This window comes from Xenopus laevis, chromosome 3L, assembly GCF_017654675.1.
Source record: "Xenopus laevis strain J_2021 chromosome 3L, Xenopus_laevis_v10.1, whole genome shotgun sequence".
Taxonomy (NCBI): Eukaryota; Metazoa; Chordata; class Amphibia; order Anura; family Pipidae; genus Xenopus; species Xenopus laevis.
Genome location: NC_054375.1, coordinates 75,238,770 through 75,251,907, shown reverse-complemented (window position 1 = coordinate 75,251,907; position 13,138 = coordinate 75,238,770). Strand labels below are relative to the sequence as shown.

At 36.1% G+C, this 13,138-nt stretch overlaps 1 protein-coding gene across 2 annotated transcripts in view; it reads left to right on the top strand.

Annotated features, from left to right (window-relative positions):
- Positions 1-13,138, top strand: part of cttnbp2.L (cortactin binding protein 2 L homeolog) — a 74,463-nt gene that overhangs the window by 32,397 nt on the left and 28,928 nt on the right. For both annotated transcript variants that reach the window (XM_018252564.2, XM_018252563.2), the window contains exons 4-5: positions 4,545-6,162; positions 12,467-12,670. In XM_018252564.2, the coding sequence (XP_018108053.1) occupies positions 4,545-6,162; positions 12,467-12,670 (1,822 nt within the window). The remainder of the gene's footprint in view (positions 1-4,544; positions 6,163-12,466; positions 12,671-13,138) is intronic.

The following is a 13,138-nucleotide window of genomic DNA, read 5'->3' as shown; positions in this document are numbered from 1 at the left end:
GAGGCTGTGCATCCTATAGATTTTTAAAGCTTCGCTTCCTAAACATATTAAGTGTGAGAATATATATTACAGTCTATGTATATTATGTATTGCTTTATAAAAAGCACAGTGTGTTTATATGGATGTATGTATATATGTAGTTACTTCTCAAATGTATTCAGAGGAGCCCGAACTTTAAACAGATATTTTATTAATTTTGATTTAAATCCTGCCATGGAGGATTCTAAAATGCAAATGATATCTGTCATGCAGATACAATTGGAAACTGGAAGTAGTGAGTAACTTTTATATATCTTATTCTTTTTACTTGTTAAGAAAATTGAACTTGATACATGTGTCTTAACTGGTAAAATGAATTGCCAATGTCTGTCTATTTAGACTATACTTTCTGAATATGCCTGAGGTCTACTTTTATCTACATTAAACAAAAATGTAAAGCGTAGTACCCAGCCCAGATTTGTGGGCAGGCCATAAAAGCCCGGGCCTACGGTGGCAAAAATTGGGGGGTAGCAATTCGCCCGTTGGCCGCATCAAGAGTCAAATTAGCAGAGCTAGCGGGTGAAGATTGTGCAAAGTAGCAGTGCCATTGGGGAAAACCGGTTGCTGCAAGGGTAGTAGCAATGAGGCTGGAGCAGTGGTGGGGAAGCAGGGGAGGCTGCCAGTGCGGGGGAGTAGAGTGCGAGGGTGGATGCAATCAAGGGAGTCGGGTGCGAGCAGTGGTGGGCCTAGGGGCATAAGTATCTTGAAATCCAGCCCTGGTAGTACCTGGATGCAGAAAGCATGTTTCTCAGATGTAAATTTCCTCTACACCATTAAGTTTTGCAGTTAGATTTCCACTTATTTTCCTAATGCCTATTAATACATTCTAAATATAAGTGTAACATGCTGCAAAGTAGGAATAAAAGTTTTGGTTACTACACTGTGCAGGAAGGTAGAATAGCGAGGGCAACAGCATGTAAAGGTTGGATGAGATCATGCATTACGATGCAAAAGGACTAACAATAGCTCTGTGGGTCACATTTAGTTTCAGATGCACAATTGCACAACGAAATTCAATCCTCAGGCCAGAGGGAGTACAGCACAGCATTCTTTCAACTCTGCTTTCATTCACCTAAATCGACATACAATACTGCACTTGTTTAAATGATTGCAGGTTACACAAGAATGCTAACATTTCTTAAATATTTTATAGTCTGTGATTCATGCTTCCTGTTCAACTAATACAATTGGGGTAAATGAAGTATATCATTTCAGGTGTTCAAAATAAAAATGGCACCAGATTAGTGATTAACAGTACTATTAACCTGAGATCAGATGAATTGTCCCACAGTATTCAAGGGTAAAGTCACCTATGGTTATTTCAAGTATTTTGCTGTCCAGGACATTTGTAGCACCATGGGCAGGAGTGAACATGCTTAGTATTGCCTCCCTTTCACTTTGAATGGCAATCACCTGAAAGCTAGAATACGCTGTTTGGTAAAAAATTACTTTGCCATGAAAATTGCAGTTCACTTTTGAAGCAGTAAAGACCATAGAGATCCTAAGGGAAGGTTGCTTTTATATGTTGCAAGCCATAGTTCTGAGAACAAGTCTTCATGGATTATATACGTAAATGGCCTCCTTTTTATCGGGCTAAGCAAACAGCCAAGGACATATCCATGGTGCGCACAAACATATTTTTCTGATTACAGTGAGTTATGTCTGTCCAAGAATATTCCTAGAGCAACCAGGGGCATAACTACAGAGGAAGCAGACCCTGAAGCTGCAGAGGGTCCCAGGAGGTATAGGGCCCCATGAGGCCCTAATTAATGAGCAATATGACTTCTGGATATATTGGGGGCCCTAAAATTAATATTCTAGCTGAAATGTGCATGATACAGTAATGTTAGTTCTAAGCAGCTTGAGTCTCTCCTTTGTTTGGAAGAGCCAGCAAACAAATGTCATGTCAATTACAGTAGCTTCTGTTTTCAGATTTCTTGGGGGTGGGGATCTAATTAACAGCTTGAAAGCCAAGAGAATTAAATGTCATTGTGACAAATGATGAAGTATTTTGGCCAGCAAGCCTTCACTGCTGTTTTGAAGATTAGGAGTGTTCTGAGAGGCATCAAGGCTGTGAAAATGCTTCGCACAAACCAACCTTGAAATGTCGAGCAGATGTAGATCTGCACATTTTTTACAGAATGCAGCAATCTTTCTCAGAATTCATTGGTGAATTGAACATAAATTGCAGCACAAGTTCTTCTTATTGCATTGGTTTGCAAATTACATGGCTTCCTGCAAACCTTGTTTAAAGAGCTGTATTCCCTCTGTTGAACATGAGTTTAATGAATCTGACTTTTGCCTAAAATTTTTTTTTCTATTTCTTCAGCTAAACAGGGCAAAAAGGGAAGCTACTCCATTTTTGATCCTTGTGAGGTAGATGATTAAATTGCCAGTCCACAGGTAATCATAATAGAATCATAATCAAAATATACTCTTACTAAGAAAACCAAGGGGAAAGCTAAGGGTTTTTTGTATACTGGTAATCGAATTATCTACCTTGCAGTGACTAAACATTTTAGCTTCAAATTGTCAGTTTGCATTTTAAGGCAACAAATATGTTCAACAGAAGTTCTTTTTCGGTGAACTCTCTGTTGATAAGAGTGCATATTGCCCATTTAGTAACATCTTTAATGTGTGATTCTCTGGATGCAAGCCAGTTGCACGTGTAAGTACAGGGAACTCTGTAATGACTAGCTGTTCAAGGTAGCTGTTCTTTCCAGGGTTCTCTTGCTTACATTATGCTCTGTACTTTGCACTTGCACACATAAAAGTTTATCGGAGCAGGCTGAATGGGTGCATTGACACCACACATGAGTTGTAAAGAGCGGATATGGGAGCAGTACCTTTTTGAAATGCTAAATCTGCTAATTACACTCAATTTAATTTAAACCATTTGTACTTGCATTCAGAAATAAGCCCATTTGTACTTGCATTCAGAAATAAGCCCACTGTAGAGCAGTGAGATTAAATTCAAGCTACCAAGGAAACATTCCATTAGTAAAATGGCGATCTGTGTGAGCTAGTTTTGTATTTTTTATTAATATAACCTTATATTTAAGATTATATTTTACTCAAGAATTGATGGATTTGATTTTGGTTTAAAATAGTATTTGTAAAATGCCATTCATTTTAATTAGTTCCAGTTTTTAGAATGGAAGGGATGTTAATCTATAGGATTTATTGACCTGGTCATACCAAGGGGCAGATCATTTCATGCTAAAGCTGCATTTGTTTACTTCATACTGGTGCAGAGAGCGTTATTAACCAGTAGAAAGCATATAAGCATTCATTACAGATCAATGCATTCAATGTCATATGTAATTGCCCCTGGGCACTAGATTTTCAATAGAAATTGCATAAGTTCCATGTAAAAATCACATTTAATGTCAGATCTGGCTGATATTCACCTTAAAAGATTATTGGGGGAATGTAATCAAAGTTGCAAAGAGCAAAACAATTTGCACAAATAAGAATTAAAATTCGCATTTTGCAATGTAATACTCTTCTTTAAACTGTTATTACATTGCGAATTTCCATTGTGCACTGCAAATTTTCACTGCGCATTGCCCACTTTTAAGAAGTGCTTGAAGGTGTCAATCTTTTGTAGCAAACATAACTTTTTCAGTAAGAAAAACTTCAAGACAAGGGGCCTATTAATTAAAATTTGAATTTGTACATTTTTTTGAAATTAAAAAACAAAACAAAAACTCTTGTGTGCCTATTTATTAAATACAACCTGGATCAAAAAAAATGTAAATTATTAAAAATAATAAAAAGCCTCAAATACAGCAATTTTGTCATTTTCAATCGTTCTGTCAACTCTGAAAAAATGTGAAAAACTCAAATGAAAGAAAACACTAACATTTGCCTAGGCCATTGACCTTCCATTGAATTCTACATTAACTACCAGCTTTTACAGTTTTTTGCGATTACTAAATCTTGAAAATTCAAGTTTTTGAAACTCTACTAAAACTCTACTAAACCACTGAATTTGTGATATATACAGTATATCCTTTAAAATAGCTTACATTAGCTTTTTTTCCCACAAAATAACACTGTACTGTGAATTTGGCTGTGCAAAACTACAGCATCATATTATAGAAAAACATTGCACATGTCACATACATTTTTTTTTTTTTAAGGTGTGACAATCCAAAGGACAACATTTTAGAGCAGATTTATGTAAAATCTGTTGTAAAACATTTGTGTAAATGCATTTTATTCTTAACACTATTGGCCCTTATTTTACTATCCATTTGTCTGAGCAAAAAAACTTTGCTTTGTGTTTTAACTCTTCTACCTTGAGTCTTTAGAATTATTTTTGCTGACTGATTTGCCTCAAAGTTCCATTATACAAACACAATCATTTATCTGATGCTTCATGTGAAATCACAACTGGTAGGTGTGTAGAAGTAGTAGAATAAATGTTATTTTTATTTGCTACAGTCCATATTGTATTCCATATGATAACATGAACTATGTAAATTTTTCTTTTTACACAGCTGGAGTCTGAAAATACTCGTCTACAACATGTAGAGCAAGAGCACAAAAAGCTAATGGCTCGACTTGAAGAAGAACGAGCTAAAAATAAGCATGTAGTTCTCATCCTGGTTAAGGAATGCAAACTTTTGTCTGGTAAAATAGTGGAGGAAGCTCAGAAGCTTGAAAATGTAATGTCAAAACTAGAAGCAGAAAAGAAAAAGGGTGCTGAATTAGAAGAAGCTTTGGCTGCAGAAAAACAGCTTCGATCACAAATGGAAGCACAGATGGAGGATCAGATTAAAAAACAGATTTCAGAGTTTGACACAGAAAGAGAACAACTTAATGCCAAGCTTTGTCAAGAGGAAGCACGTACCAAAGAGTTACAAGATGAAATTGATAAAATGAAAAAAACAATTGAACAATTAAAGATGTCAAAAGAGGATAACAAAGTAAACCAAGCCCTTCTTCGGAAAAGCAAAGACAAGCACACCATTCCTACAGGAGCAGGTTCAAGGTCTGTTTCTTGCCAGGCAAATATTTTACATGTAGACAATAGCTCTGAAAGTCTGAAAAAGTCTTCTTTAACCACACCAGCCAGACCATCCATAGTAAATCATGTTGTAGCTGGTAACACAAAAATACATATTTGCACAAATTCAGCATTATTAAAGCCAGGTTCAGAAAAGCAAACCCCACTTAATGATTCGTTGATTGGTCTTCCTTCAAACCATGGAGTAACTCCAAGGACAGAAGAAAATGGGTCATCGCAAGATCCAACAAGCAGTACTTCTGTTTATCCAAATAATTCATTTTGCACCTCTCCTGCTTCTCCAAGTTATTTGTCTCAGTCTATGCAGAGTTTACATTCGCAATGTACCAGCACTACAACAAATTCAGGTCTTAGTCCTCGAATTCAGGCTGCAAAATTTAAGTTCCAGGCTAATGCTAATGAACATGACCAAAATGGAAACACAACTCAGTCAAGGGAATTATCACCTAACAGCCGTGAAAATTTAGTTGCAAAGCAAATGGCAAGAAATACTGTAACCCAAGTCCTTTCCAGATTTACAGGTCCTCAGGGAAGCACACAATTGAGACCTGGGTTTGCGCATCCTATGGAAACTGGTACTTATCCTCCTGTGGCTGGACGAACAGGCCATCCTTCTCTTGCACTGAAAGCCACTACAGTGTCAAGAGTGGACAGAGGGAACCCACCACCCATTCCTCCAAAAAAGCCAGGACTGTCCCAAACTCCACCTACTCCTCACCCTCCACTAAAGGCACCCCCAAGTGTAGTAGGAAAAAGTGAGAACAAGCCCATAACATCTGCTCCCTCCTGTTCAACACATGGAATCAGGGTTTTAAATGAGGAAGGTGTATCTAAATCTTCCTCGCCTCAGCTGCCACCAAAACCAACTATAGATATACCTGTGGCATCTGCAGGCTGTGTCATACCAGCCATAGGCACATCACAGGTGGGTGCTTGGCCTTCCCAGTCCCATGGATGGAAACAACCTGCATGTTCAGATCGTTCCCTTGTCATTCCCACAACCATTGCCTATAATTCCTTCATAAACCCTGTTAGTGCCTCATCCTGTAAACCATGTGATTCAGACAGCCTCCTGGTAACAGCATCAGGTAATGGGATATTGGTTTTACAGAAGTTTTTAAAATTGCTTTCTCTGTCAGATGTAGATAGTAGAATATGTATCCCTTATCTTGCTTTCTAAAGAAATCTCTTCACTGCACACTTGTTTTCCTTTCACACATGGGGTATGATAATCTTTATTTAATTTGACTTTTATACATTATATACTATTTTCTTAATTTTAGAACAGGGATTTGTTTTCATATCAACTATGAATGATCACCAGAGTAGAATTTAAAAAAAACCTGCCACTCAAAATTCGAAAACAACAACGTAAAGTAATTTTGAGGGGCATAGCTTAAGGAGTAAAAATTACATTTATAAAGCAAAGAGCATACAAAATTAAATAAATATTAACAGGTTTCTTCTTAAATTTTGATCATTTGCTTTACATTGAAGACTTGGAGTTATTGAGGTTCTTTGTGTTTTCATAACTTGGCCAAACTTAGGAATATCAAATAGTCTGTCATAGTCATCAATTTAGTAGATCTTGTCAATTTGGTTACTTTCATAGTGCACAGATCAGGCTGGACCATGCTTTTGGTTGTGGTGCCTGATGTTGTCCTCAGCTGGACTGGCATTATCTTCTGGTGCCCATGCCATAGCTGAAAAAGCCCCTATCGAATATTTATTTCAAAGGACATTGTTTTAAACCCATATATGGGCAAGTGGGCATAGTCCGTATTGTATTATCCGCCTGCTTATGCCTGTACTAGGTGTCTTCCTTTGGAGGCAAAAGCCTTGGAGCCAGGGGTAGGATAAGATATTTTTAAAGAAGATTGGTGGAATTAAGAGATCAGGTCTGGAAGTATATCTATAAGTATGTTATCTTGGTTTTGCTGGCTGTTTTTACTGAATTTTCAATCATACTCCTAACTCCTATACACTGAAAAAACTCAATACAGTTGTTTTGCCATAAGAAGGGTAAGGATTTATGATTGGTTAGATTACATTATTATTATTATTATTATTATTATTATTATTATTATTATTATTATTAAGGAACAGCAAAACATGCTAGAAATAGAGGATTTTCTTATACAATAAAATGTGGCAGGGGTTTCTGTCTCATTGTACTAATTATTTTAGGATACAATAAAATGTGGGGAATATTATTGCTTCTTCAGGTTATTATGGGCTTTTTTAGCATAAGACGTGACAAAAGGGAACAGCATGGGAAGTATGGCAAGATGCATAGAGGTGCTATGAGACAAGTCTTTTCACAAAACGGGAAACAGTTAGTATGAAATAGCTGAGGCAAACCTCTGTGAAAGAATGCAGCAGATATTTAGTAGTATTTTTCGGTAATATACACATTTGGCAAATGTTGGGTAGAGTGGACTTACCTGGATCTTTTTCTAAATGTGATTAGCATAAGAATGCGTACCTTTCGTGTCAACAAGGCAACAGGTTTTGGTGTTCCTGTGCTTAAATGTCTTTGAGAAATAATTGTTTACAAATACGGATAAAGAATAATTTGTTTGAGCAAACTGGTGATTAAGTCGATTTATAATATCTTTGGGTTTTTGTTGGCATACAGAAGTTTTTGAACCGTGTAAAATATTTTTCTCCAAGTTGCTGAAAATAGTTGTTAGCCCAGGATAGAACCTTAAAGGGATACGGTCATTGGAAAACCTGTTTTTTTGTTTTTTTTTTGTATGTATTCGTAAATAGTGCTGCTCCTACAGAATTATGCACTGAAATCCATTTTTTTTTTTTTTTAAATATTTTTATATTTAATTTTGAAATTTGGCATGGGGCTAGATATATTGTCAGTTTCCCAGGTGCCCTCCGGTCATGTGAGATGTGCTCTGATAAACTTCAGTCTTTACTGCTACACTGCAAGTTGGAGTGATATCACCCCTCTCCCTTCCCTCCCCAGCAGCCTATCAACAAAACAATGGGCAGCTGACCAGATAGCCGCTAACTGACACCTCTGCTGAAGGATTTCTTACATAGTTACATAGTTAAATTGGGTTGAAAAAAGACAGTCCATCAAGTTCAACCCCTCCAAATGAAAACCCAGCATCCATACACACACCCCTCCCTACTTTTAATTAAATTCTATATACCCATACCTATACTAACTATAGAGCTTAGTATCACAACAGCCTTTGATATTATGTCTGTCCAAAAAATCATCCAAGCCATTCTAAAAGGCATTAACTGAATCAGCCATCACAACATCACCCGGCAGTGCATTCCACAACCTCACTGTCCTGACTGTGAAGAACCACCTACATTGCTTCAAATGAAAGTTCTTTTCTTCTAGTCTAAAGGGGTGGCCTCTGGTATGGTGATCCACTTTATGGGTAAAAAGGTCCCCTGCTATTTGTCTATAATGTCCTCTAATGTACTTGTAAAGTGTAATCATGTGCACTCACAAGCGCCTTTTTTCCAGAGAAAACAACCCTAACCTTGACAGTCTACCCTAAGAATTTAAGTCTTCCATCCCTCTAACCAATTTAGTTGCACGTCTCTGCACTCTTTCCAGCTCATTTATATCCCTCTTAAGGTCTGGCCAAAACTTCACTGCATACTCCAGATGAGGCCTAACCAGGGACCTATAAAGAGGCATAATTATGTTTTCATCCCTTGAGTTAATGCCCTTTTTTATGCAAGACTAACTTTATTTGCTTTAGTAGCCACAGAATGACACTGCTCAGAATTAGACAACTTGTTTGCATTGCTAAAGTTACATTGCATCCCTAGACATGAGAATAGCACCACAACCTAGGTTGTGGTTAAATGCAACTGGAAGGGGAGAACAATAGCTCTCTCAAAGCAGTTACACTCTGAAGTGCTGGCTCCTTCTCAAAGCTCAGAATTAGGCACAATGCACTGAGATGGCTGCCTCCGCACAAATATTACAGCTACAAAAAATACATTTGTTGGTTCAAGAATAAAATTTTAGATGGTAGAGTGAATTACTTGCAATGTAAATAGTGTAATTTTGAAATAAAATGTAAACCATAAAAATCATTACAGAATCCCTTTAAAGTATTCCTAGCAAGGGATGATGAACGGTGACCTATACAATAGTAGAATATAATTAGGGTTAAGAGGGGTAGAATGAAAGTCCCAAAGAAGCGCATATGATTGAGGGTGTTCAGCAGTGGTGGTGGGGGGTTTCCGTAGCATGAAATGTAAAGAGAGTTCACGCCACAATACAACTAGACTTTAACAAATATCAAACAAATGACGTGTATTGGCAGATCATGCTGAACTTGGATTGGCACTAAGTTATGTTTCTGCTTATATCATCTAAATCCACATGTATTTGGACTAAAGTTGCCTTTTCTTCTTGTTTCTAGATTTGCCATTTCCCATCAAACAGTCTTGGCTTACTATGCTCTGCACTTGTACAGGCAGTTTTGAAAAAAGCAGAACATTCTGCCAATTAGGAGGCCTTGCTTCACATAAAAAAACTCAAGAGTTTGCCTTGATATAAGTTAGGTCAGTAACTGCAACCATTTTCTTTATGGCATGCTGACAGAAATGGTTTATGGGGACACTCTTTGGAGATTTGTGTCTTAATTCCGAATATAAACTAGAACTAATAGTTTTTTGGCGACCAATTAATTGCATTTTTGTTTTTGCTCAATTCAGTTCTATACTATGGCTGCAAGATAGCTAAATAATTAGTGATCTTTTTATATACTTTGCTTAAAAATATATCATTCATATTATTTGAAGCATGAAGCATTTTATTTAATTTATTTTTTGGTTAATTTTAAGCTCATAGATTTTCATACCCCATGAAACCTTTCGTGTACAACTGCAATTATTTTTTCCTCAGATCTTGATATCACTACCTTCATTTCACCTTAAATCTGAGAACTTGTCACTTGATTGTGATTGGTTTGGAAGAGGGGTAAATGATTTTAAATTTTGATCTTGGCTATTAAATTAACCATCTCCACATTCTGAAGCTGGTGCCAGAAGCTGATTTTCTATACTTGTGCTCTTCATTGCTGCATGTTCTTTGGAGCTCTGTATATGTTTCACTTATTGGCTTTTTTTTATTAAACATCTTTCCTTTGCTTCTTAAATTAATTACATCAGTTTCATACTCTTATGTTTAATGGGAAACTGTTGATACCTGGTAAGCAATTATCTTTTTATGAAGAATTTGGGGTACATCTTCAGTTTATGTATGTATGTATGTATGTATATATGAATATGTATTATATATTATATGTATGTATTGTTTAAGGAGGATCTTTTTTTTGTATGTGAATATATTTTACCACATCAACCTTTATATGAAATTAATTGAATTTTGTAGTACTTTCTCACTTTAGCATCTGTGTTTTTATTTTATGCGTGATTAATACATACAGTTACCTCCTTGACAGATTTTTTTTGTACAGAATGGGCTGACTTTGTTCTGTGATTCACAGAATTCTGTAATTCCTTGAGGCATCTCAACCATCCCAAAGACAGTGAGGCTATATAAGTCAACATAGATTTACTGTAGCTTGTGTTGTGTAGGATTATTAACATTTCAAGACCTGCTGTGAGCCTGCCTCCTGTGACTCCCTTTCACTTGAATGAAACAAAAACTGTGGTAGCAAAAAAAACAAATAAAAAAACAAACAAATACAAAAGGTATTGTAGAAGTGATGCCTATATTTTTATTGTTAGTCAATATAGGTATCACTTCTACAATACTTTTTGTATTTGTTTTTTTATTTGTTATATTCACTTGAATATATTTCTTTTATAGGCACCCAAGGGTCCATGTCTAGGGTGACGGCTTTGCGATGGGGCATTGTGCAGTGTCTATATAGTAACCCCAGAAAGCTGTGTGTAGTTATTTTCCACTGGCTTTAATCCACTGGGATGAAATGCACAGTGTGCCAACAGCCATATAGTGGTGTGCTGAAGAGATCACTTAGAATGGATTCATACAGCCTGACTGGATTTGGAACTGTATGCAGTATAAATGCATAAAAGAAAAACACACATAAATATTTTTACCTGTTACTAACTATTTACTCATACTGAGAATAAATGACTGATTTAACCTGGTCTAACCAACTACTTCCAGTATGAGTCCGCTATTTGGAATGGCCAACTGTCAAACACAATGAGTTGTATACAGCCAGAAAAAAAATTAGGTTGGTGGGTGGCACACTGATAAACCAAATCTATTTTATGGGAATTAGAAAAACCTTTTGCTTTAAGATTTATGAATATAATGTGTCTCTCTCTCCCCCCATGTGTATGTTTTCACCCCTGCTGTTAATTGACAATTCACTGAATAGTTCACTGTCCATGTAAGGAACTAGGACATAGAATGAGTGCCTTTAATATGTAATTGATGGACATTCAGCCTAACTTCAAATATCAAGTGAAAAAAGCACTGCCTTTTATTGTCCTTCGATTGCAGGATATCCATTACTTCTTTAATGTTAGATGTGAGATATAAGGAACCGAAGGACAACCTTTTTGTATATCTGGGAAGCAAAACATATCATAAACCATAATGGTATATTTATACCATTAGACAGAAAATTGTGTTCAGCAAAATGATTAGACTTTAGTCTTTATTAGTTTACCGTAAACACTGACCAATGTTCAGATGTCAGATTTTCAAAAATTCAAATTTCATGTAATTAACAAATTCTCACTTAGACATTTAATTTAATAGAGTAACCAACTAATACAAAAGAATAGGACTGATAATTATCACCTTTTTTCTGTAATACATGTCAATTCTCAATCTTCCATTTAGCCTACATAATGATGTAGTGAAGGTAGCACATGTACGTTCATTATAAGTGCAATCCCCATAAAATATTTAATTTTCCTTGCCTGTTTGCGTACAACCCAGATTTTACTTGTGAACACAAAATTTAGAGTTTTAAAAATCAGGAATATATTACAATTGCTCCTTTTATAGTCCATAAAATACTTTGGGGGGAACATTCTTTCAAACCGTATTATAGAGGTAATGAACAAGCCAAAGAGTTTAAAACCAAACATCGGATGGGATAATGTGTTTATAACATTTTTAACATTTTATTTTTTATTCTTGAGTTTGTCATAATCTGACTTTTTTTTTTACTAGAATGACAGAAGATAATTTAGTTTTTTTTAATTTAAACAATAATATAGTCTTCTTTAGGACTGATAACAGTGTCCTTGTTTGCTTCAACATCATAAGAAACATTCAACTTCCTAATGACTCCTTTTGTGAATTTCCCCTTTAAATGTTAATGCAAACTAAATGTTTCCAATTAACATGTTTTATTCTTTTATTCTACTTACCTATGCTTCAACTCACAGGCTGGTCTCCCTCCCTAACTCCTTTGCTAACAAGTGGTAGTCCTGTTCCCCTGGGAGACAGGTCAACCCTTCTTCACCAAGCTGCTGCCCAGGGAAATGTCACTTTATTGTCAATGCTGCTTAATGAAGATGGAATGGATATTAATCACTTATCTAAAGATGGTCATTCTGCCTTGTATTCTGCTGCTGCAAATGGACATACAGGTGAGCTTTTACACAAGAAACCAATGTTTATCTTTATTATTTGCATGTCAGTCCTACTATAAACTGCTTTTTCATCTACTGAAAATGGTAGTGTCCAAAACTAAAACAGCTGGTAGTCAGTCAGTGTATTAGAATGTTCACAGGTTAGAGCAAGTTGCCAAACACTGGGATATTAACAATTCATGTATTAGCAGTGTCAACTGTCAGCCTCCGTAGGAACAGTTATGAAACATTTTGAAGCTCATCATTGTAGGGCTTGTATATTAGCATGACAGGTCTTCCCACAGCAAACCTGATTCAGCTGTATTGCTGTTACATTCGTATTTGCAAAGATGATATTTTTTACAAATAATCCCAAATGTAATGTTCACACTGCAATGGAAGATACAAAATAAGGAAACAATATATGCTAATGCTATTTCACAAGGTCTACAAACTCAGGATAAGTTGACTTATAGGCCATCTGAA